We start from the raw sequence: 26,278 nt of genomic DNA, 5'->3' as shown, positions 1-26,278 counted from the left end.
TTTCCAAACATCCCTGTCTTGTTTGAGTTAGCTCTCTAGTTTTCTCAATTTTCTTATGAACTGATTCATATTCAGGCAGTATATTTTTCAGAAAAATACATGAAAAATTTAAACAACAAGAGGGAAAATTATTGAGGAAAAATCTCTTGCCTTGAAAAATAACGAGCATAGCCACTACTTGGATTTTCCAAACATCCCTGTCTTGTTTGAGTTAGCTCTCTAATTTTCTCAATCCCCTTAACTTTGCCAGGTTAGCTATGAAAATAAGCTTCTTCTTTTTTTGTGAGTCCGTGGGGAGAGGGGCCCTACCCTTGCTAGGAATTGACCCTGGGACATGTAGTGTTGCAAATTGTCAAGCGCAAATCAATTAAACATGGGCTCTTTTTCTACGAAAATAAGCTTTATCATCACTGAATCAACTTTATTAGAAATCACTTAATCAACTTTATCAGAAAGCCACTTTCAACCAAACCACTCGAGAAGTGATTCTATTCCGAGATCATGTACCCACCTTTCATTTGTAGACAAGTTCATTCAAGAAAACTTTCGAAAAGCAACAAGATTTAAGAGAAGAATTTAAGAACTGAATCATAATCATTCGATCTCTTTCCCCTAAAAGTGGATGCAACAAAGATATGGCATTTTCAATGTGTCACCTTTCCACTAACTAAAACATTCTACCCATTAGATTAATCTTTGAAAGATAGTAGGGATTATTTATTTTTAACTTTAATCATGACTTGTAATCCCTTTAAGCGCATTTAAAGGCCCCTAAACTTACCCTAGCTTCCAATCACACTTTGCACGTTTACAAACTTTACAACTCTCTGATGCTGATGTAACCCAGTGTTACTGGTATCACACCGACCTATGAAGCACTCTAGATTCTCTTCCACTAAAACCGGTCCAACCACTGGTTATATTGGTACGACCATATTATAACATAGTGAAAAAATAAGAATAGATTAAAATATTAAATATATATTAAAAATAAAACATATTAAAACATTGCCCTTGTTTGACGTATTCAACACATCAAAGCCACCTGATAAGATCAGTCAAAATGGATCTAGTATTAGTTTTCGTTGGTTCTCAACTAAACAAAATTTTTGATTTAAACTAAACTGGCCAAGACACAGGCCAGTAATTTGATTATTTGGACTGGCTGCTCCGACCCCGCCGTTGCAAATATGGAGTTAACCACCTCCAATCTCTTTCAAACCCCCAATAAACGAATGTTACAGTACTGTTAGAGAAGGTCCAAACCAGCATACTGGCTTGTTATTGAACTTAATTCTTCCAGGTTTTTCAAACATTTTGCAGCGAAGTCACGGATGATTTGCTTATGGTTTCTCTTAGATTGACTATAATTGCTTACAACATATAATTAAGCTCAAGTTCGAATGTTCAAAAGATAAGAAAGAAATAAGACTAAGTTTCTCTCAATTTTGCAATAACAACAATAACAAGCACTTCAAAGTTCTCATAAATACAACTCACTACATAAAGCAAGCAATGCAACAGCCCCCACCAAAGAGGCAGGAATGATACAAAAACAAATTCCTGACCCCCCAAAACAAGACCTCAACCATACAATACAAGCCAACCCAAGGTGGTACAAAAATAGAATAAATAATAAAAATGAATACTATATTACACAAAACTGCATAGCCTTTTAAGTTCGACCTTTTAATACTAGCTAGTACCGCTTACCAAGAATGATACCCACAATAATAGAAACAAATGCCACTCCCAGTATGAACTTGAAGTTCATGCCCGATGGTTCGATGGTCTTTGTAGATGCTGCTTCAGCACGTCTCTTACTCTTCTTCTTTGAAGGAGATGAAACAGTTGATCCAATATCTCTAGATTTCACCTCAACAGTATCCTTCAATTCTAATCCAATCTCTCTATATTTGACCTCAAGAGAATTCTTCACGTCTGCCTTCTGGATGTCTACAGTCCCCTGCAATAGTTCACAACCATAGGAAATAAATCAGTTTACTCTCTCTCTATCTCTCTCTCTCTCACACACACACTCACACACAATACCTGCATACACACTTTAAGGCAGGGTGGAGATACTTACACACCATTGAGGCTCATATCAAAACAATAGATTTATAATAGCTCGGCCACAAAAAGAACTCACATTTGCCACTAGAAAATCACATGAACTACCCTTACCCGAAACCAAAAGTAATTGCATTAAAGTGAAGCATTCTAGGACCATAGATTTTTTTAAATATGACACATTATGTACGTAACCAAATCCCAGAATCGACATACTTGTGCACCATTGAGGCTCATGTCCAACAATGAATTGGTGATAGCTCAACTACAAAAAGAACTCACATTTGCCACTAAAAAATCACATAAATGACCCTTTCCCAAAACCAAGTAATTGCATTAAAGTGAAGCATTCTAGACCCATAGATTTTGAAATATGTCACCCTATGTATATAACCAAATTCCAGTACCATATTAACCAGATGAAGAAGGCAGTACTGACTAGGTCCATTTAAACAATTATCTTTTGATTAAGAAGGAATAGAAATTGTAATCTCAAGAAAATTAGAAAGAACTCTTGCCTTGTCCTCTAACTTTGCGTTAGCCAGTTGGAGTTTGCTCTCAAGCACTGATATCTTATTTTCTAAACCTGCAGCCTCACTCAATTTTTTCTTCAAATCTTCCACCTCCGCATTCACAACTGCCAGATTTTCCCCTGATTTGGCACCCTGGCATATTAACAATACTCAAGTTCAGGTGCATTCCACATGAATTCTTTGTTCCCAAAAAGAAAACACCAGCTCCTTGGAAATAGCTATCCATAGTAAAAAGAATGTGAATAGTTCAGTTCTATTTTGCCTTCAAAGTGTTCTCAGGAAAATTGAGGGGTTTTTAAGTTGCTACCACAAAAATTAACAGTGTTTTATGGATTTTATGGAATAAAAAATTTACCTGTTCATTTAATGATGCTTCTGCCTGTTGTAGCTTCTGCTGAAGTTCTTCAACTTGTTTCAAAGCACCTACTCTTTCAACTTCTTTAGTTGATTCAATCTCTTTCTGTAACATGATACATATATATTTCATAAGAAACTCCAGTAAAAAGTTACAGAAAGATAAGTTGACATACAAATGAGAACTTTTATTTTTCATATAAGCAAACTGTGAAATGCTTTTTTACTGGGACCAATATAATATGGTAATAATATAATATATATATATATATATATATATATATATATATATATATAATTTATATATATATATATATATATATATATATATATATGGAAAAGTCTTCCCTACGCCTATAGGCAAAAATGAACAATGATTTCGACTATGTTCATCACCGTCCAAAGTTCATCACACGGTCACGATTGTCAGGTAATGTTTCAATTTTAATATTTTTTTCTATAAATCAGAATGATCTGAAATTTGGCATGTTTACATCTTAGTGTGGTGCATCTAATAAAAATAAGAAAAAAATATTTCGCAAAATATAAATTGACCAAAATACCCCCATAAATTTTTAGGGGTATTTTGATCAGTTTATATTTTTCGAAATTATTTTTTATATATTTTTATTAGGTGCGCCTCACTACGATGTACACAACCAGACAACGGTGACCGTGAGATGAAGTTTGGATGGTGATGAGGGTAGACGAAATCGCTGTTCATTTTCGCCTACAGGTGTTTGTAGTATCTTCCATATATATATATAGGGAAATACAGGTGTAGGCTCACTAGCCTACAGCTATATATAGGCCCAACGACCTAGATTGAATCTAGGCCAATCCAACGATCACGATTGCAGTTCGCATCTGAATTTTATTTTATTTTTATATAAATCCAAATCACTTGAAAATTTGGGCGTGTGTTCTTTAAAAATATTAGAATCCAATAAAAATAAAAATAAAAAATTTATTTTGTGAAAAATAAATTAACCAAAATACCTCCCAAAATATTTTAATATTTTTATTTGGTGCATGTTGATGAGAAGAATAGACGTGTAAAATTTTACATGATTGGATTTGTAAAAAAAAAATTCAAATTCAAATACGAAATAAGGTCATATCCGTCAGATCGGCCTAGATTCAATCTGGGCCGTTGGACCTATATGTAGTTGTAGGCTAGTAGGCCTACGCCAGCATTTCCTCTATATATATATATATATATATATATTAGGGCAGTGATCTAATGCAACAGTTGAATCATAGTATAATGCAACCACACTTCTAGAAAACCATGTTTGTGGTATTTGTATAGCCCAAAATTTTGCACACACACTCTTCATCTCAATAATCAATCCCAAAAAAAAAGCTCGATTTGAACCCTATATATATAGTCAAAATGAGTCCCCACCAACAACTAATTTTAGACCATTCATTTGGTGAATTTCAAGATCTTAGCCATTACACACTCAAAATCATTTTTTTCTTTATTAACATTGTTCATCTAATGATAATAAAGCAATCTAAAAAAATTGGAAAAGAAAAAAATCCTTCTAAGGCCTAGATCTAAGCTTCTCACCAAGATGGACAGTCGATGTTAATTGGGCTAAAAACATACTTTCGAAGTTGCATTTTCAAATTTTTATTTTTTGTGATGGTTCATTAGAATGAAAAGAGTGTATATTTTAAAATTTGGATCAAACAAATAGCCCTAACATGGTTTATGAAGGTTGATGGATTATATTACTATACAACCGTTGCATGAAATCACTGCCCATATATATATATATGATGAAGTAAATACAATAACACAAACTGGGCTTGGAAAATTCACCTGCTCTTCTAAACTAAGATTTGTGGTCTTTAGTTTCTCCTCAAGTTCAGAGACGAGGACTTTCAAGGAACGTATTTCTGTTATATGTGCATTTCTAGTCTCCATGTCCTCGTTCATCTTGGCCTCCCTTTCAGTATCTTTTTTAAGCAGGGTCTCATGCTGCTCAAGTTTAAAGGCAAAATGAATAATAAATATGTAATTCTACACTTTGAAGGGGATCACTTGTCAAAGGAAGACACAGAATCCTCAATGGATAGGCCGACTTAAATCAAATTTGCTCATTTAAAAAGAAAAAAAGCAACAGGCAGACTAGCAAAAACTAAGGCCGATAAAAAAGTACAAGTATATGAAAAAATTCATACTTTAAATGTTGAGAACAGCAAATCCAGTATGCAAATTATCCATGAATTTTCTAATTGTTGCAAAAGGAGAGTGAATGTTATTGGAAACACTATGTTTTCTTGGTACTCTGATGAAATGGGCCAATGGGTTCTCAGCCAGATCTTTGGAGAATGCAATTGTAATTTGGCATGCTAAGAAATCATGTGTGTCTATGTCATTTCTTCTAGAAGGAACATTGTAAAAAGCATGAAGAGAATCTAGTTGAAGTTGGAACCTGCTCATTCAAGGTCGTGTGAGCAATATGGAGATCAGCCACTTGTACAGCCAATATATCTCTATCCTGCAGCTTAGCTGCATGCTCCTCCAACTTAGAAATAAGATCTGATTCCTTTTCAGCTGCCTCTGCCCTAAGTTTTACAACCTACGAGAGTAGGAAAAAAATTTGTGAGAGAGAGAGAGGGTAGCAGAGATCACTCCAAATGCAATTTCAGACAAAATTTTGATTTCCACATCATTATATATTTCCTAATCAATTAAATGAATTGTACTAGACTTAATACTAAGGGCATCAGATAAATTATAAAGCTTGACTCATTTCATCTACCTGCTCTTGGAACTGGGCTTCTGCCAGCAATAGCTTCTCTTCAAGCTCTTCTAACTTCGTCTGCAATGTGGATTTCTCAGCAAGTTCAGCTTTGAGACTTTCTAAGTTGGCAATGAGAGTCTTTTCTCTAGTATTCCCCTCACTTAAATGCTCTTCCATCTCAGACATTAATATATCTCTATCTTGCAGCTTAGTTGAATGCTCCTCCAACTTAGAAATAAGATCTGATTCCTTTTCAGCTGCCTCTGCCTTGAGTTTTACAACCTACGAGAGTAGGAAAACAAATTTGTGAGAGAGAGAGAGAGTAGCTGCTATCACTCCAAATGCAATTTCAGACATAATTTTTTCCTTATCAATTGAATGAATTGTACTAGACCTAGGAATGGATAATACTAGGGGTATCAGATAAATTATTTAGCTTGACACATGTCATCTACCTGCTCTTGGAACTGGGCTTCTGCCAGCAATAGCTTCTCTTCAAGCTCTTCTAACTTTCTCTGCAATGCGGATTTCTCAGCAAGTTCAGCTTTGAAACTTTCTAAGTTGGCAATAAGTGTCCTTTCTCTAGTGTTCCCCTCACTTAAATGCCCTTCCATCTCGGATACTAATATATCTCTATCTTGCAGCTTAGTTGAATGCTCCTCCAACTTAGAAATAAGATCTGATTCCTTTTCAGCTGCCTCTGCCTTGAGTTTTACAACCTATGAGAGTAGGAAAAACATTTTGTGAGATAGAGAGAGAGAGAGAGGGTAGCTACAATCACTCCAAATGCAATTTCAGAATGAATTGTACTAGACCTAGGAATGGATAATATTAAGGGTATCAGATAAATTATTTAGCTTGACGCATGTCATCTACCTGCTCTTGGAACTGGGCTTCTGCCAGCAATAGCTTCTCTCCAAGCTCTTCTAAGTTTGTCTGCAATGCGGATTTCTCAGCAAGTTCAGCTTTGAAACTTTCTAAGTTGGCAATAAGAGTCTTTTCTCTAGTGTTCCCCTCACTTAAATGCCCTTCCATCTCGGATACTAATATATCTCTATCTTGCAGCTTAGTTGCATGCTCTTCCAACTTAGAAATAAGATCTGATTCCTTTTCAGCTGCCTCTGCCTTATGTTTTACAACCTACGAGAGTAGGAAAAAAATTTGTGAGAGAGAGAGAGAGTAGCAGAGATCACTGAAAATGCAATTTCAGACAAAATTTTGATTTCCACATCATTATATATTTCCTTATCAATTGAATGAATTGTACTAGACTTAGGAGTGGATAATACTAAGGGTATTAGATAAATTATGTCGCACGACGCATTTCATCTACCTGTTCTTGGAACTGTGCTTCTGCCAGCAATAGCTCCTCTTCAAGTTCTTCTAACTTTCTCTGCAATGTGGATTTCTCAGCAAGTTCAGCTTTGAAACTTTCTAAGTTGGCAATGAGAGTCTTTTCTCTACTGTTCCCCTCACTTAAATGCCCTTCCATCTCAGATATTAATATATCTCTATCTTGCAGCTTAGTTGAGTGCTTCTCCAACTTAGAAATAAGATCTGATTCCTTTTCAGCTGCCTCTGCCTTGAGTTTTACAACCTACGAGAGTAGGAAAAAAAATTTGTGAGAGAGAGAGAGAGTAGCTGCTATCACTCCAAATGCAATTTCAGACATAATTTTTTCCTTATCAATTGAATGAATTGTACTAGACCTAGGAATGGATAATACTAAGGGTATCAGATAAATTATTTAGCTTGACACATGTCATCTACCTGCTCTTGGAACTGGGCTTCTGCCAGCAATAGCTTCTCTTCAAGCTCTTCTAACTTTCTCTGCAATACGGATTTCTCAGCAAGTTCAGCTTTGAAACTTTCTAAGTTGGCAATAAGAGTCCTTTCTCTAGTGTTCCCCTCACTTAAATGCCCTTCCATCTCGGATACTAATATATCTCTATCTTGCAGCTTAGTTGAATGCTCCTCCAACTTAGAAATAAGATCTGATTCCTTTTCAGCTGCCTCTGCCTTGAGTTTTACAACCTATGAGAGTAGGAAAAACATTTTGTGAGATAGAGAGAGAGAGAGAGGGTAGCTACAATCACTCCAAATGCAATTTCAGAATGAATTGTACTAGACCTAGGAATGGATAATATTAAGGGTATCAGATAAATTATTTAGCTTGACGCATGTCATCTACCTGCTCTTGGAACTGGGCTTCTGCCAGCAATAGCTTCTCTCCAAGCTCTTCTAAGTTTGTCTGCAATGCGGATTTCTCAGCAAGTTCAGCTTTGAAACTTTCTAAGTTGGCAATAAGAGTCTTTTCTCTAGTGTTCCCCTCACTTAAATGCCCTTCCATCTCGGATACTAATATATCTCTATCTTGCAGCTTAGTTGCATGCTCTTCCAACTTAGAAATAAGATCTGATTCCTTTTCAGCTGCCTCTGCCTTATGTTTTACAACCTACGAGAGTAGGAAAAAAATTTGTGAGAGAGAGAGAGAGTAGCAGAGATCACTCCAAATGCAATTTCAGACAAAATTTTGATTTCCACATCATTATATATTTCCTTATCAATTAAATGAATTGTACTAGACTTAATACTAAGGGCATCAGATAAATTATAAAGCTCGACGCATTTCATCTACCTGCTCTTGGAACTGGGCTTCTGCCAGCAATAGCTTCTCTTCAAGCTCTTCTAACTTCGTCTGCAATGTGGATTTCTCAGCAAGTTCAGCTTTGAGACTTGCTAAGTTGGCAATGAGAGTCTTTTCTCTAGTATTCCCCTCACTTAAATGCCCTTCCATCTCGGATATTATGGTTTGAAGTTCATTCTTTTTGCTTTGGTATGTCTCTTTCAATGCATTTTTCTCCTCAACAACTGAAGATATCTGTATAAGCAGTTGCATTCTCATCAGCAGCAATGTATTTGACGTATTGGACTACTGGTACCAAGTCTAATCTTTTCTTTTTTCTTTTCCTTCTTTTTATAAGTAATTATCCAATAAAGAAAATAGAATTTGAAGTTTCATGAAAGTCTCCTGGTAGTTTCCACAGAGGGGAAAGGCCCACATCTTAATGAAAATTCCTTCTTATTCAAATTAAAATCTTATAATGATATTTTGAAAATATTTGCAGCACTTTCATGATTGAACTTCGAATACTCATTACTGACACATCATGTGGCAAGTTAAATGGCACTTTGAAAAAGGGTCAATGGTATTTCTTCTTTCATTTACTCAATCTGAATGATTTATGCAAAAAAACTATACCTCAAATATAGAGGACTCCATAAAAGCTATAGCATTCAAAAATGTTAAACATTGGAAAAATGATAAAAATAACTGAGGCCCATAAACAATTTATCCTCTCTTGTTTCCTAAAAATTGAGATATTTTAAGCACTCAGTTATGTCTTTAATGCATGCCAGAAAATCAATTACCACATTGATGAATAAACAAGGCATTTTGGTTAATTAGGACCCAGCCTCTTTCTCATCCTCTAATCTTTGGGATATTTTTAAAACTTCAGAAAATTCAGAAAGAAAATCGGTAAAATTTTGAAAATTCAGAAACCCAGGTGCCGAGAACCAAAGAGCTTATTGATCAATACATAGCTTTGGTAAATATTTATGCAACTAAAAGAAAAAGCCTTTATAAATGGCCAAGTATCCAGAAATTGAAACAAAATTACACCAAATGCAAAAAAATGTCATTACCTGAGCCTGGAATCTCTCTCCTTCAACAGCAAGCTGCTCTGTCAAGTCATTTATAGTCTTCATGCAAGAAGCAAGCTTTTCTGCTATTTCTTCCTTTTCAACTTTAACTGAATTAGAAGTTCCCTGTAAATCCATCAACTTACCCTGATAATCAGCCAGCTCCTGGTTCAGCTTCATGTTGGCCTCAGCCAACACTTCATTCTCTAATTCCAACTTATCTCCCTTACGCTTAAGCTCTCCAATTTCTCTCTCTAGATTACCCAACTTAGATAGGCTCTCTTCCAGTTCTACTTTCCTCTCCAAATCCCTTCGTTCATAAAGTTTTATTTGTTCTTCAAGTGTAGTTAACTTCTCACTCAAATCTTTGGCCTCAACATCTCTCACTGAAAACTTCTCGATCGACTCCTGAAGTTGAATCTCTCTATCCTTGATGCAAGACTCTTTTTCAGAATGGAGAGTTACATGCCTTACGTTTTCCTCATTTAAATCATTAACAACCTTTTTGAGAGAGTCCACTTCTGAGATGGCTGCTTCTTTCTCAGACTTAACAGAATTAAGAAGTCCCTGTAGGTCTTCTACCTTGCTTTTATAGTCGTCCAATTCATGGCCCAGCTTCAATTTGGCCTCTACAGATGCCTCATTCTCTGAATAAAACTGTGCTGCTTTAGCTTCTGATTCCAAAACCTTGCTTTCCAGTTCTTTTATGAGGCTTTCAAATGATACCAACTTCGCAGAGGCCTCTTCCAATTCATCCCGAAGTGAAGCAGCCAATGTAGCCCCTTCATCTGCACTCTCTTGGTATGTTCTAGCTTGTTCTTTTGATACCTTATGTTCTTCTGAAATGAGATTCAGCCTTTCTTCCAATTCCCTCTCCTTTTCACTAGCAACTTGTAAAGCAACCTCTAGGCTGGCTGCTTTGGCTTTCGACTGCTCCAGTTCACCCAGAAGCTCAGAAACCTTGCTCAAATGGTGCTTGGATTCTTCTTCTGAATCTCTGCATTTAACTTCTGCCTGGCTTATTTTTTCTTGGAGCTCTTTTTTATGTTGGTCAGCTTGTTCTAGCAAAATTTCCAATTCTGCAACCCTTTTACCGGCATCCTCTGATTTGGAATGAGATAATTGAATCAAGTCTTCAAGTTCAAGGCTCCTTTGATGAGTGGTATTGGCACGACCCTCATGTTCTGCACATCTCTCTAAGACACCCTTCATCTCTAGCTCAAGCTCGGAATTCTTCAGAGAGGACTGATCCAAGGTAGATTTCAACTCAGCTATCTGGTTTTCATATTCTCTCATTTGTGTTTTTAACTTCGCGCTTTCTTCTTCCCCCTCACATAGTTTCACACTAAGTTCAGATATCTTCTCATAGAACCCTTTTGCTTCCTTATCAGCATCCAAGCCTCTTGTTTCAGCTATCTTTAGCAGCTCTTCGAGCTCAGTATTTTTTTTCTCTAAGTTTATCAGCCTTAGTTCAGCCTCTTTGAGTAGTGACTTTGCTTCATCTTCGGTAGAATTTGAAGCATGAAGCAATTCTTGGAGTTCAAGACTCAGTTTTTTTGAACTGGCAGCCTCTGCTTCAGCTTCACGATACAATTCATCGAGGGACTTCACAGTCTGCTCCATCTCAGTATTTTTCGAGAGAGCTTCTCTAAGAAGTGAATTAGCTTTCAAGGACTCCTCTTCCAATGTATTCAACTTCTCTTGGAGAGACATGTTTAACTCCGCACTTTGGGATAAGCTACCATTCACTTCAGACAAGGCAGCTTCCAGACTTTCTTTCCCCTTAGCTGCCATTGCCAATCCATCACCTAATTTCGTGATTTGTGATTCATGGTCTTTCACAATAGTTTCCAGTCTTTCATTGGCCTTCAGTGCCTCTTGTAGTTTGAACTCTAACTCTTCAAATTGTTGATTTTGAGCTTCGAGGTTTGCTTTAGATTCAGAGTAAAGACCTTCCAAAGCTAGACTGTCTTGCTTCATTTGTTCTTCAGAAGCCTTGTGCAGATTCAACTCATCCGTTAACTCTTCAACACGAGCTTCTCTAGATGCAAGCACTTCTTCCAAATCATGGGTGCGCTTTTTTGAAAGCTCCAACTCTTCTCGAGCTGTAGAGAGAGAAGCTTCAGTGACAAGCAGGGTTTCTTCTACTTTTTGATATGAAGCAATCTTCTCATAGAGCACCTTCAACTCTTCTTGAAGAGAACCCATTTGTGCCTCCATCTCTGCTGCACTGGACTTGGCCAGCTCCAACACTTTCTCAAATTCTTGAGCCCTTTCAGTTGCAATTGTGGCATGAGACTCCCTTTCCTTCATCTGGGACTCATATCTCTGTGCGTCATCTGTTGAAGACTGCAACTTCTCTTCTAAATCCTGCATCTTAAACCTCATATTTTCTATGTCAGCAGTAAGTTTATCCAATGCATCCTTTGATTCAATCAGCTCATTGTGTTTAGTCTCATTCGATCTCAATGCTTCTTCGAGAGACTCAAGCTGTAACTTGTGTTTCTCTTCAGATTCTCTGATCATTGACTCAGCAGAAGCAAGTCGTTCCTTCATTTCTTTTTCTACCAGTTCAAGCTCAGAAGAATGCTTGGTCTTTCCCTCCAATTTCTCAGTTGCTACAAGAAGTTCGTCCTTTAGTTTCAATTTCTGAGATTCTGAGATCTTCAGTTCATTAACCATTCTCTGCAATTCTAGTTCAAGACCACTGAGTTTCTCTTCCAGTTCAAGCACATCTCTGGTCTTTTCTGGAGTACCCACATCTCTTTCTAAAATTGAACTACTCTCTTCCACTCCTTGAACAATGGGTGCATGTTTCACTTCCAAAGATTCCTTGTCGATTTTCACAAATTCGCCACCCAAAGCAATGTCCTCTTCTTCATGGCCCTGACTGGTTTTCATTGCTGAAGGAAGTTGCTTTTCCACTGGTCCCTCCAGGTCTTCTATAGTGACATCACTTGCGTGCAACACCCCATTAGCAAGTTCTTCTGGTTCTGCACCTTTTTTCTGCATTCACAAACCCATCAATATTATCAGACGCTAACAAGAAGCATTAAAATTACAATCACCATAATGTACAGGAGGGGGGGGGGGGAGAGAGAGTTACGTCTTGTGCTCCTGTATAAGAAAGTCATAACAAGTAAACATACACATGATAAAGGATCAAACTTTACCAGAGGTGCACTTGGAGAAGTGTCATCAACTAAGTCAGTAGCATGGCCCACATTTTTTTGAGCCACCACAGTGTGGTCTTCTCCTGAAGTTACTTTGTTTTCTTCTTCCATGCTATATTCCCCTGTTAAAAGTAGTCAATGCACGTCAGATCTGGGGAATTCTGTGCTGATTTTTCTTTTATAAATTAATTTTAGGGGGTATCAAAGTTGATTTGGAATTCTGTGCTGATTTTTCTTTTATAAATTGATTTTAGGGGGTATCAAAGTTGATTTGGGGAAAATTTATGTCACAAAGCAGTGATCCAAATGCACAATTTCAACGCATCAGACCACTATATATACACCGAATATCAATTGTATCATCATCATCATCCGAACCTTATCTTAACTATTTGGAGTCGGGCTACATAAATCTTATTCTGTTCAGGTTCATTAAAATATGTGGCAAAGTTTTATGCTGCCTGCGATACCTGAAACAACCCTCCTCATTTATCCAGGCTTGGGATCAGCATGGCTGGCTCGAGACCGGCCAAATGCCAATTGTATGATTTGTATAATTAATTGACGTTCATATCTCTATTGAACGGGTCAAAACCAAATGTTATTCGTGGAGATGAGTAGATCATGGAATAAAAAAACAGTGACAATGGGGAACGAGATACATGAAGAAAAAAGAGAGAAACATTTAGAATAAACACAAACGACTTATAGACCGAGTATTAAATTCATGTTTCTCATGGTGATTTTCATGACAACTGACTCTAAGAAAACCAAAAATAGAAGATGCAATTATGGGCTGCGAATACACAACTGATGAGTGCACTACAAAAATCAGAGAACCCAAAACTGGAATCATACCGAATGATTCAATATATGATACACAAATAAGAAAATCATCCACTCTGTCAAGAATAGAACTCAAACAGTCACTTCTTCCATTGCTAGATCATCATAATGCAATTGAGTTCGGCTCAACTGAATAAAATTCAAGTAATCAAGATTCAAGACAGTTACAAAAATTAAGAAAAAGATAGATCAAAATTTGGGTGAGTGGTAGACAAAAAGCCAGGTTTCGCCACAGGCAAACTTTAAAAAAAAAAAAAAAACAATGAGTTATTAGTCACAAGATTCGAAAGAGCTGGCTGGGGCTCGGGACTCAGACCCTGCACAAGACAATTCACTCAGACAGTCCAGGTGGACTCACTTAAGCAGTGCAAAGCTCAAAACCGCGTTAAAAATTAAAAAATGGTGTTAAAAATCAAGTAAATAAAAAAAAGAAAAATTGTGTCATGCGGGCTGGACCACATTTCTACATATCCAGTCCAGAAAGTGTAAAGCATCCATCTTAAAGATGGATGCAAGTAGGCGTTCCATCTAAAAGCAATGGAAACTAACGGTCCAAATGCTTTCATACTAGAAATGTTATTTCTAGTTTTTAAAATTTATTTATTTATTCATATTCATGACATCGATGTTAGAGATTACATGATCTTAAAAATTAAGCCCTCTAAAATCCATCTCAAAAATAGATTTAAGTAAGAGGCCGCATTTCTACATATGCGGGCTTAGCCGCATAGAAACCGGGTCCATTAAAAAAACCAACTACACAAAAGTCCAAAGATAAAAAAATATAAAATGTTCAGAAAAAACCGATTTATAGTTAGTAATAATTCAGAAATATCTTAAAAAGGGGGAAAAAATATAGCAAATAATAAGAAAAACTCATCATGGTGAAAAAACATCAAAATTATACATAAAACATTTATATAATGATTAGTGAAAAATATAATTGTTATAAATTTAAAAAAAAAATTTATAGAGCCCAAATTTGTACCTTGGTACTCTGCTTGACCAATGCTGAATTTGAGTAACTCGGCCAAGATTTTGAATGCGATTGTTTAGGACTGGGAAGGGCTAATTTGTGTTGGTAGTTTAAGGAAACCATGACTTAGATTTATAATCTAAATAAAAAAATTTGAAATTATATATAACTAAAAGTTGAGATTTTTATAAGGTGCCCACCTTATAATATACGAGGCATACATCTATATTTTTCCGAATGATGGAGTTCTGGTGCCGAAACCTTATAATGTCTTGAAAATCCATGTTCAACCTAATTAAAATTCCAAAAATTGTGCCAATTGAGGAAATCTATGAACACTTCATATTTTTGAAAATAGGCAGTCCAAATAATTTTTTACAATATACACTATTTTTGGACTTGAAATTATTTTTCCTTTTTTTTCTTTATATCCATACTAATAGAAACAAAATGTTTGAATTTTGTTTCTATTGCATACATCTCAAGATCGAAATGATCACTTGGAATCTAACTTCAAAGACACTTAACCCAGTCCCCTCGAGAAAGTGAAAAAAAAGTAACCTCCACCATTTCACCATACTTAACCATAAAATCATCTTTCTCAATATGGAATCAGTTCTAATTTTGACCTAAAACAAAGTATGTGGCAACAGTAACCAAGGCAAATAATTAAAGGTGTGGTTTGTTGGGTGTGTGTGACCATTAAATACCTTATGAGTGCTTTTAATAAATATTTTCATATAAGAGAACATGAACTCAGTGGGAGTGTGAACCCTCATGCACCATACTAAGCAAACAATATTTGCTAATACCAGACTGAACTTGATAAACTAGGGCAGTCGGTTGGGAAAAACCTCATGTTACCTAGGTATAGAAAACTATCCGATAAAAGTTCTAATAGATCATCCCTTGATAAGGTCGGAATATGCCCGGGTGAGTGAGCCAACCGACTATGTGACCCTTTTGTGTGATGGTGGCCTTCAGAAACAGTGGCCAAAGCCTCATCCATATGTCATCATACGGCATGCATAATGATAATCATTTCGAGAAAGCAAACCAGCTCATCCACAAACTGGGATTACGACCATTTGACTCATTGGTCAAACTTTGGTGACACTAATGAGCCCTACATGGAGTATGGGTCATGGGAAATACTGGATCGGTTTGATAAAGCAAGTGTGGACTGTAATCCACAGTTGAAGGTGGAGTGCCCCAGTGTTTATTTATTTAATTCTAGACCATATGGATCATTTTCCCATGTAATGAATTTAATTATGTTTGTTTTAATGATATATGATTTTTAAAATTATTATTTGAATTTTTCTTAGATATCTGGACATTTTATTTATCAAATTTGAATTTATAAAAATATAGATATTGATTTTAGATTGATTTAGATATTCAAATTAATTCTAAAATCTTTTATTAATTTTTAGAAAATATTTAAATTAAAAAAAAAAAAACATTGGGGCCCATTGTGCACATGGGCCCACCATGCCCTAAGTTGGTGGTGCTCGTGTAGCCATCTTTTGGGTGGCGCGCCCCACTTTTAGGAGTCTTTCCTATTTAATAGGGGTTGGAGTTGATAAGAGAAATAACTTTGGCTTGGAGGCCAAGTTATTATATGATTTGGGAAGGTGATTTATCTTGAGAAATATTTGAATGAATCTTTTAGAAAGCATGATAACGTTTGTTCATATTTTTGGATAAAGCACAATATTATGATTAGTATTATTTTATTTTATTTATATTGATGGGATAATAGTCAAAGGAAATAAGAGGATAAAAGTTCTAGCACCTTCCATAATGATGATGGCTCATCTATGAAATGGAAGACTTAAATCTCTCACCCCACAAGTCACCCAAGATCAATGGTTCATATTCAATCTCACAAGTCTCACTAAAAGAGGCAAACCAAGAAAAACCCTGAGAAATCCTAATTTTGTTTAAGTATTATAAAAAACGGATTGATCCCTACCCAAATCTCTGCACCGTATCTCTTAAACCTAATTCCCATCTCTATCTCTCACATCCCACAAAGGGGGCATGCCACACTTAGAATATCTCTCTCTCTCTCTCTCTCTCTCTCTCTCTCTCTCAAAAGACCCAAAGGGGAATGCCCCACTCTCTCATCTTTGATCTCTCTCATGGTGGTTCTCTCAATTCTCTCATGATCTTTCATCTCTCATTGGGGTTTTACCCTATAGAGCTGTGATAGAAAAGAGAAGCAGCTCTCAAACTAGGTTGCTAAGGGGATTCACCTAAACGTTTGAGATTTGTAATAAAAGAGTTCATTGTTCCATTAGAGGGTTTGCCCTAAACTTGCTTTCCCAGTTGAGATTGGAGGTTAATCGTGGATTCCGCGTCATCGGATAGTAGTGACTTGGTGTGGGTTGTAATAAGTCCGATTGAAGTAATCTCCGGTACTCTCTTGTTGTTTCTTGCCATATTTAATTATATTGTCTTTATATTCCTAAGCATAAGAAATGTGGATATTTTCTTTGTTTAAAGAAAAGTGATTTAGTGGCATCAAGGTTTTTAAGATCTTGGATTTGTTAGTTTTATTTTCTTTGAAGCAAGAGTTGTTGTAATAAGACTACTTGTAAATAATCTTTGCCAAAAGAAAAGAAAAGCGTTGAAAGAAGAAAAATAAAAAATATATATTCCCCGGCAAGATCACATTAGTGTTTCTTTCATTGGTATATATTGATACTTGATGTCATTAGTTGTCTTTTCTCTTTATTGAGTTTAGATCAAGCTTGTGAATGAGATATAAAAAGCTAATGACCTTTGTAGTCAAGTAATACACCCATGGTTAAGAATTATTGGAATATTCGAACATTGAAAACGACACTCTGTATAATAGGTATTTTGTGTTATTTTGGAGCAGTGATATGAAGAAGATAATGAGTTATTTTTCTATTGCATACTTCAGTAATATTATGAGTTTTTGAGAGTAGGATCTACCTGCAAAATTTCAGTGGGAGATCCTAATGGAATTGAGAGTTATAGACTCGTCAATGACAGGTGTCAGTTCTGACCCTGCAAAATTCAGGAACTGTCCGTGGAGTTCCGTGATTTTTCCTACCAACCATATGATTTAATTTCTAACTGAAATTTGAATATAACTCATCAAATTGAGTGTAATTTCAAACAAAAATAGTTTCATCAAGAAATACCTTATGGTTTGAAAGATATGGTCAATTTATTGAAGGTTGCACAAGTGTTGTTTTCTGTAACGAAAATTATTTCAATGACTTGGAAGTCATGATTTTATATCCATTCTAAACATAATGTTTTATAGCCCATACTAAGTTTTTAGACTTTCATTCTTCGTCTAGTTTCTAATAAAATTTATTTGAGAAAGAAATATCTGTGGGAAGAGAGGAATTAAAAACTTTGATTAAAGAGAAGTCATCCTGAATTTTCTGCAATTTGGTGTGCTCTTCATTGAGATATGAATAACTATATTTATCAAAGCCTACTTAACAGAGTGAAACCAACGCGTATTGAATTACTTATTGCATAAGAATGCTAAGAATGTATATGTTGTGTGCAATAATTGAGTGGGAGCTGCTACAATCCCATTTTTTTTTTTAGTTGCTTAGATATTACGATATACAGATGCAAGTTATCTCACGGATCCAGATGATGCGAAGTCCACATGTGGATATATGCTTATGCTTGGAGAGGGTACAGTTTTTTGAAAATCAAAGAAACAAGATATGGTGGCATTATCTACCATGGAGGCAGAGTACGTGTCGTACTGTTTGGCAGTCAAAGAGGTCATATGGATTAAGAATTTATTAATCGCATTGACTTTTACCTCGGGCATTGTGAAGCAGTAACGATTTTCTGTGACAACACGGCAACGATATGCATGTCAAAAAAGCGCCACAATTCTATAAGAACTTCAAGCATATAAAATCATGTTTCTATTACTTGAAGAATAAGGTGAGATTGAGAGAGATCGAGATTAATTATACATGAGGTGAGATTGAGAGAGATTGAGATTAGTTATATATCCATAGATCTGATGATTGCAGATCATCTGACAAAGGGGGTTGCCCCTAATGTTCCAGTAAAAGTGATGGGGATGAAAGAAAGTGAGAAGAGAGAATGTAAGGCCTTCAAAGGTCAAGTGGGAGACGTTGAGTGAGTGTGTACACTAAAGGGCTCATGAGTGCTTATAAAAAACATTTTGATATAATAGAACATGATCTCAATGGGAGTATGGTTCTTACTGGACCATACTAAGAAAACGATATTTGCTGATATCGAATTGAGCTTGACGAGCTAGGTCAGTCGGTTGGAAAAAAATTTATGGTACCTAAACATAAAAAACTATTCGATAAGGGTTCTAATAGGTCATCCCTTGATGAGATCAAAGTATGCCCAGATAAGTAAGTCGAGGGATTGTGTGACTGGGATTATAACCCCTTGGCTCATTGGCCAGACTTTGATGACCCACTAATGATGCCCTACATGAACTGTGGGTCATGGGAAATACTGGTTCGGTTTGATAAACCAAGAGTGGACCGGAGTATACAGTTGAAAGAAGAGTACCCCAGTGTTTATTTATTTAATTCCTAAACCACATCGATCCCTTTTCCATCTAATGAATTTAATTATGTTTGTTTTAATGATATATGATTTATAGAATTATTATTTGAATTCTTTTTAGATCTCTGAACATTTTATTTATCAAATTTGGATTTATAAAAACATAGATATTGATTTTAAATTGATTTCACTATTCAAATTAATTCTAAATTTTTTTATTATTTTAAAAAAATATTTAAAAATAAATAAAATAAAATAAAAACATTGGAGGCCCATTGTGCTGGGCCCACCTTGCCCTAAATTGATAGAGCTCACGTACCCACTTTTAAGAGTCATTCTTATAAGAGTAATAACTTTGGCTTGGAGGCCAAGTTATTATGAGATTTGAAAATGTGATTTATCTTGAGAAAGATTTGAATGAATCTTTTAGAAAGCATGATAAGGCTTGTGAATATTTTTGGATAAAGCACACATTATGATTAATATTATTTTATTTTATTTATACTGACGAGATAATGATCAAAGGAAAGAAGGGAATAAAGGTTCTAGCACCTTCCATAATGTTGGTGGCCTATCTATGAAATGGATGGCTCAAATCTTTCACCCCACAAGTCACCCAAAATCAATGGATCATATTCAATCTCATATTCAATTTCACAAGAAGAGGCAAACTAAGGAAAACCTTGAGAAATCCTAATCTTGTTCAAACACTATAAAAAAAGAATTGATCCCTACCCAATTTTCTACACCTTATCTCCTACACCTAATTCCCATCTGTACCTCTCACATCCCACAAAAGGGGCAAGTCCCACTTAAAATATCTCTCTCTTTGTTAAGAAAGTTTTTCTCTCTCAAGAGACCCAAAGGGGCATGCCCCACTCTCTCATCTGTGATATCTCTCTTATGGTGGTTCTCTCAACTCTCTCATGATCTCTCATCTATCATTTGGGTTTTAGACTATAGGTTGTGGTAGAAAAGAAAGCAAATCTCTCAAACTAGGTTGTTAAAGGGATTCACCTAAGGTTTGAGATTTGTGATAAAGGAATTCATTATTCCATTAGAGGGTTTAGCCTAAACTTACTTTTTCGATTGAGATTAAAGATTGATCGTTGATCTCGTGCCATCGGATTATGGTGACTCAGTATGGAGTATAATAAGCTCAGTTGAGGTAATATCCGGCACTCTGTTTTTGTTTCTTGCCATATTTAATTATATTGTCCTTATATTCCCAAGTATAAGAATTGTGGATATTTTTTTTGTTTAAAGAAAAATGGTTTAGTGGCATCAAGGTTTTTAAGATACTAGATTTGTTAGTTTTATTTTCTTTGAAGCAAGAGTTATTGTAATAAGGCTACTTGTAGGTGATCTTTGCCAAAAGAAAAGACAAAAAATAAAAAAGGTGAAAATAAGATAGATAAAAATATATATTTCCTGACAATATCACATTAGGCTTTCTTTCATGGTTTGTATAAAGCTGAGGCCCTAAACAATCAAAGTAAGGTGCACCTTCAAATAGTGTCGAAACATGATGTTTTAATATTTGAAATCTTTGCAACGGCATGAAAATTTATTTTCATCTCTAATTATAAAATTTAAAGACTAAAAAATAATGTAGATTAAGCAGATCTATGAACACTTGAAAATTGAAGGTCTAGATAATACTACAAGATGCACTATTTCTAAGACATGAAATCTAGTTTTTCTCATGTCCATGTATCTTGAAGTTGAGATGATTAAATTAAGAGTTTTTCAGCACTGAAGCAACCTCTTCTAGTGAATTTTGAGGTGCACCATAACTTGATTGTTTAGGGCCTCACCTTATAAAAATCTTTTCCAATAATTAATGATACATTCACAAGGAGGCGTAAAAGTCACTAACACCAAAAGGTACTCTAAATTGAATGAGAAAGCAGGGTGTATTGGTCATTCAATAAAGGGTGGGGCTTGTATATAGCAGAGGTTCTAAACAATAAAAGTAAAGCGCACCTTCAAATAGTATCGAGAAATGTGGTTTCAATATTGGAAATCTTTGTCATAGTCTTAAAATATATTTCATTTTTAATTTTGAAATTTAAAGCTTCAAAAATAGTGTAGACCAAGCATATTTATGATAACTTGAAAATTGATGGTCCAAAAATACATTATAAAATATACTATTTTCAAAACTTGAAATCCATTTTTTTTTTTGTGATGTCCATATATCTTGAGATCGAGATAATCAATTTAAGAATATTTGACCATCCAAACAACCTCTTTTAATGAAATTTTTGAGATAAGCCCTAATTTGATTATTTAGAACCTCGGCTCTATATAAACTTTTTCCTTCAATAGAACTTCAGGGAACTTCTGTGTTTTCTTCCCATTACACTTAAGACTTACCTCTTTTTTTTTTCCACTACTCTTTAGATTTTCCTATGGCGAGAACCCCAGCTTTTAATTATTATTGTAAATATCCATGCCTGCATTTCGCTCCACATATGCTAACACTATCTTCTGTGTTTCTCGTTTTCATGGTGTAATTAATGTTCAGCACTTCATTCCAATTTATTGAGAAATTTTTTTGATAATGATAACATTTTTTGTCTGTTAGTCAACGCCAACTTATATAAAAGATTTGATAATGATAACAAACAAGTACGACAGAATCCAGCTTTACAAAATTTTGAGTTTCAAAAAATAAAAATCGGCCATTTCAATTTCCTCCCGGTAAGTTCGCTGATCCTGCCTTTTAAGAAAGTTTGCCTCGTGTATTTGTATCGAAAAAGTTTATATTAGGATGTTATCTTATAATGTACTACGGATGCCCCTCAAAAATCCAATAGTTTTAATGTTGAAAAACCTTTTGATTGATCATCAAAAATCCAATAGTTTTAATGTTGAAAAACCTTTGTTTGACCATCGAGATGTATGACTATAAGAAATAAAAGGATTTTTAAGTCTCGAAAATAGTGTATTTTACAACATATTATCTACACCGTCTATTTTCAAGATTTTCTTATGTTTATAGATCTATTTGATTTTAACTATTTTAAAATTTTAAAATTTTATAATTAAATATAAAAATAAATTTTAAAATAATCCTAATAACATTTTACATCAAAATTATATACCATCATAATAAAATTGGAAGCGCACCATACCTCTACACCTGCGAGAGGTCCGTAACCGCACCCATTTATATTTGCTTCTAGTATCTGACATAAAAATTACCATTTTTCACCCAAACATTTTAAAGATGTTTCTATTGGTGCGCACTGTACATTTGCTTCCCCATACAAAAACATATTTTAATCTCAAATTTTGGGGTAAAAATATATATTTCATCTTGAAAAGATATTTTATTCGAGAAACGAAGAGTGCAATGTACTCTCGTAAGAACATAGTATATGTATTTTTCATCTAAAGGTATAAGAGGGCCGATCATTCACTTGTCTTTTACCTTGAGTATGATCAAATTCAAATTCCTAATTGACTTTAGTGACAAAAAAAATCATTACATTTTTAAAATCGAACACAGAATTTCAAGCTTGATACCGATCTCTTAGCCATATAAATTGTCTCATTCTATACCTTTCCAAATGGGGGTTCAAAACCTTGGTTCCAAATCTAAAGTTTCCAACTTGGGGTATATTGGGAAAATTAAAAAAGAATAAAAAAGATATATGAGCACAAAGAATAATAATTGAAAATATCTTTAATTCCACAACTTATCGAGGATATTATAGTAAATCTCCCAAAAGAAAATAAGTTATTTAATTTAGTTATATTTTGACATATTAGTACAGAAATTATTGCGCAATGTATTTGTGGATGTATTGCCCACTAAACCCCATATATTAAAATTTAAAAAATATCACAAATAAAGCCAAGTAAAAGATTATTGTCAAAAAAAAAAAAAAATCCAAGTAAAGAGAGTAATTTTAAGACCTCAAATTTTGAGGAAATAACCCCTTAAACCCATAGATTAACCTCATAATGTCCTAATTGTACCCTTTATAAGATTCAAAAAAATAATATCTCGAGATTAAATAGAGACCATTCAATTTGGGAGCAGTGAGATCAAAGTGTTAGAAAATTCAATTTTTATTTTTAGTCTTTAAAAAATAAATCTGATAATTTTTCAGCGATTTCCCAAAAAATTCAGATAGAAAAACCTCCTTCCAAATAAGTCCTCTGACCAAAAAAATAGAAGTGCTCTTCCACTTATTTCAAAGAAATAAAGTTTTACTTTAGTCGAGTTTAATGCTAATGGTAATAAAACTCCAATCGGAAATAGGAATAATTTTTATTAACTTCAAAATAGAGAGGGGCACTATGGTCAATTTGTCATCGAACAACAAGGTAGATACAGTAACCTGCGAGAGCAGTTATTTCCTTTTTGTTTTTTGACACCGAAAGTGAAACCAAAAGAGATTGCTTTGGGGGACCTCGAAACAAGTAAAGACAATCAATTGGTTGGCCGTTTTTTTTCTGTGGGCTGTTTTTTCGATTTCCTCTCTCTACAGGCTGTATTTCATATTTCCTATTTCCCCTCTCTACAGGCTGTATTTCATATTTCCTGTTTCCCCTCTCTTTTCTTTCTCTCTCTATGGGCTGTTTTTCCCTCTTTCCCCTCTCTCATCAATTAGTGGACTGCGTTTGCTATTCTCTCTCTCTCCAATCAATTAGTTGGCTGCGTTTGCTAATCTCTCTCTAGAATCCGCGGGTTGGGTTGGCTTTGCTTGCTATGCTCACTTTCTGTCTCTCGCTCTAGATGTATTGGCTGTTGCGCCTCTATATTTTTTTTTTCGTAAATAACCAACCAAAGAAATAAAAGCGAAGGTTTTTATGTTTACCCCACATAAAATTTCTACCCTCTCCTCAATTCAATTTTGATCAAGAGAATCATTCTTCGTTTGATATTAGATCCGACATCTTAAAGTATTTTAATTTTAGTCCGACATCTTAAAGTATTTTAATTTTAGTTTTTTTATATAAATTGTATGATTATGAAGTTTAGTACGTATCATTTTTTCATGGGGATGTATCTATAAAAAAATATTAAAAATAAATTTTTGATAAAATATAATAACGAAAATACCTCTTGAAATTTTTAAAGATATTTTGGTTATTTTATTTTATTAAAAATATTTTTTTTATATTTTTCATTGATGCGAGATTAATAGAGTACAAGTTTAATAGAGGAATGGACGTCCAAATTTTGGTGTTAAAACAGTTTATAAAAAAATTAAAAATAAAATACTGTAAAAACTTGACGTTGTTATTGGGGCAATCTTAACCCCCTATTCAGAATGGAGGGTTGGATAAAGAGAAGTATAAAGGTTTATGCGGTAAGAAAAGCACACAGAGCTTGCCCAAAAATGAAAATATGCTAATTTTTTTAGTTTTTGAAACCTATAGCTACTTCTGTGACTATTTTTCCAAAATACATGCTGAATAGCAAAAAGCAGGAGGAAATAGAATCCTTAAAGAATAAACTTTCCTTTTGCCACTTCAACAACTAAAAAATATTATTTTTTAATACTTTTATTTTTTCTTATTGTTCTTCTTTTCTTGTTTGTGTGTATTTTAATGATCTTCATTATTTTAGGAATAGATCAGTGGACAAAAAATATACATAAAAGGGTTTAATGGCCGATCATTTGCAGAAAAAAATACAGCCTTTCTCGATTTATTCCAAAAATTGCATTCAAAATATTTAAAATGTTAAGCTAATCGATCAGAGATCCAGATCAAACCCAACCTCCATTAATGATCAGAAGCAGACTGGTAAGAAGATCCAGAAGAAACTATAAGTATAAGAAGAACAGAAAAATTACTCTTTCTTAAATAGGAATTGCATAGAATCCTGTTTTAGTCCATTAACAATTCGAATAAAACAGGCTTGAAAATTTGTTTTCGTAAAGATCCATCATCTGTAAATTTCAACCAAAACGTATTGAAGCACAAACCATATGAACTGGATTACTCGATCGTGAACTAATCCGTCGATGATTATTCGTTTATTGCCTATAACATATGAGAATCCGATCAAAAAAAGGATAGAGACAACAAATAGGAAAGGGAAGTAAAGGAATTTCTTTGATCCTTGAAAAACTGTAAATTTCTAAGAAGATGGCAATCAATTGATCAAGATCTACTGATACAAACTTCCCTATGCAAAAATCAATGCATAAACGACCGTAAAATGATAATAGAAAACAAAAAAGTAGTAATCAGTAATCCACTTCTGCGTACTGCAAATTTCTTATTACTATTTGAAGAGCGAGAAACTCTTCGTGAAAGCTATAAAAGGAAAGAAAAACCAGAAAAGTCATAAAAGAGAGAAAGGAGGATTCAGAGATGCTTACTTGCTTGGATGCCCTCTGTTGACGATTTCGCTGCTTATGGATTGCTTTCAGAACAAGGAAACCAGACCAATGTTTAGAGAGAGAAAGATATTTCCACTCGACCAATGTCTAGCACTTTCAGAACGCAAAAAGCAATGTATTTTTAGAGAGAGAGAGAGAGATGAGAAACTCAGTTTTTAGAGAGAGAGATGAGATCAGATGAGAAAACAGAGGGGGAGAGAGAGAGATTCTTGTAGCAAGGGTGGCGTGCGTGGGGTCCAGTAGAAGCGTGTAGTGGACCTGCAACATCAGAATGAGTTAGGTCATAAAATGCATAGACGCCATAAAAAGGCCTACTCTTTGTCTAATATGACGATAAACAATTATCATTTCTAAAGAGTTGCAATTTTCTAGAAGGCCTGGGCTTTATGAAGACAAAGTGAACCCTCACCACAAATTATTTATTTTTATTTTTTTTTATTATTTTTTTTTTTTTTTTTTAAGAAAGCACTCTAGGTATTGAAAATCATTATAATGGCTTTAAAATCAATTTTTAATATTGATTATGAAATTTGAAACTTAAAAAATGAACGGATCTCACATATCCGTAAGTATTTTTTTTCTATGGTGAAATGAACAATTACAACATACACTATTTTGTAGCTTCAAATCTTAGTTTTTTTCACACGCATATTGGTCAAGATAGAGATTATTGATTTGAAGGTTTTCCAACGCCAAAACCACAACTTTTGGTAAGTTTTGAGGTGAGGCTTTATTCATGCTGCAGCCCTATCAAAACATTTTCCTTTTTAAAGTGACCATTGGCTCTCTTTCTTAAGGGGAGTTATGGCTAATGTTCAAATAACGGAATTATAACGTTATAATGGCACTGCGTTGTCACAGTTCTAAATGGGATTGGTGTTGTTATAAAGCGGAATAACCTCACTGTACAACAGCAGTTATAATG

General features: G+C 34.7%; 1 protein-coding gene across 6 annotated transcripts; it reads right to left on the bottom strand.

Moving 5' to 3' along the window:
* Window positions 1-1,426: 1,426 nt before the first annotated feature.
* On the bottom strand, window positions 1,427-25,532 carry LOC18443179 (uncharacterized). 6 transcript variants are annotated; one of them, XM_088857683.1, is made up of 16 exons: window positions 25,333-25,532; window positions 24,934-24,991; window positions 12,598-12,719; window positions 9,428-12,430; window positions 8,358-8,600; window positions 7,911-8,174; window positions 7,490-7,753; window positions 7,053-7,316; window positions 6,596-6,859; window positions 6,175-6,438; window positions 5,738-6,001; window positions 5,408-5,554; window positions 4,792-4,950; window positions 2,962-3,066; window positions 2,592-2,738; window positions 1,427-1,966 (listed from the first exon to the last, which is right to left on the bottom strand). In XM_088857683.1, the coding sequence occupies exons 3-16, from the start codon at window positions 12,706-12,708 to the stop codon at window positions 1,700-1,702; spliced, it is 5,766 nt and encodes a 1,921-aa protein (XP_088713809.1). In that variant the 5' UTR covers window positions 12,709-12,719; window positions 24,934-24,991; window positions 25,333-25,532; the 3' UTR covers window positions 1,427-1,699. The 6 variants fall into 6 exon arrangements, 5 of the variants coding, with proteins under 5 accessions (XP_088713809.1, XP_088713810.1, XP_088713808.1 ...); XM_088857684.1 differs by lacking the exon at window positions 24,934-24,991 and adding an exon at window positions 18,246-18,274; XR_016049003.1 differs by lacking the exon at window positions 24,934-24,991 and having other exon boundaries at window positions 2,592-2,824.
* Between the last annotated feature and the right edge of the window lie 746 nt (window positions 25,533-26,278).

Source organism: Amborella trichopoda, chromosome 2 (genome assembly GCF_054954075.1).
Source record: "Amborella trichopoda isolate Santa Cruz 75 chromosome 2, AtrichopodaSantaCruz75HAP2 v2.0, whole genome shotgun sequence".
Taxonomy (NCBI): Eukaryota; Viridiplantae; Streptophyta; class Magnoliopsida; order Amborellales; family Amborellaceae; genus Amborella; species Amborella trichopoda.
The sequence above is the reverse complement of the archived record's forward strand: the minus strand, read 5'-3'. Positions and strand labels throughout refer to the sequence as shown.

Excerpts from the sequence above, each read along its gene's own strand:
- LOC18443179 (XM_088857683.1), bottom strand. The coding sequence starts at position 12,708 with ATGGAAGAAGAAAACAAAGTAACTTCAGGAGAAGACCACACTGTGGTG. Across the intron at positions 7,317-7,489 it reads AAGCCCAGTTCCAAGAGCAG|GTTGTAAAACTCAAGGCAGA; the intron begins GTAGATGACATG and ends CTACTCTCGTAG. Across the intron at positions 3,067-4,791 it reads ATCTTAGTTTAGAAGAGCAG|AAAGAGATTGAATCAACTAA; the intron begins GTGAATTTTCCA and ends ATCATGTTACAG.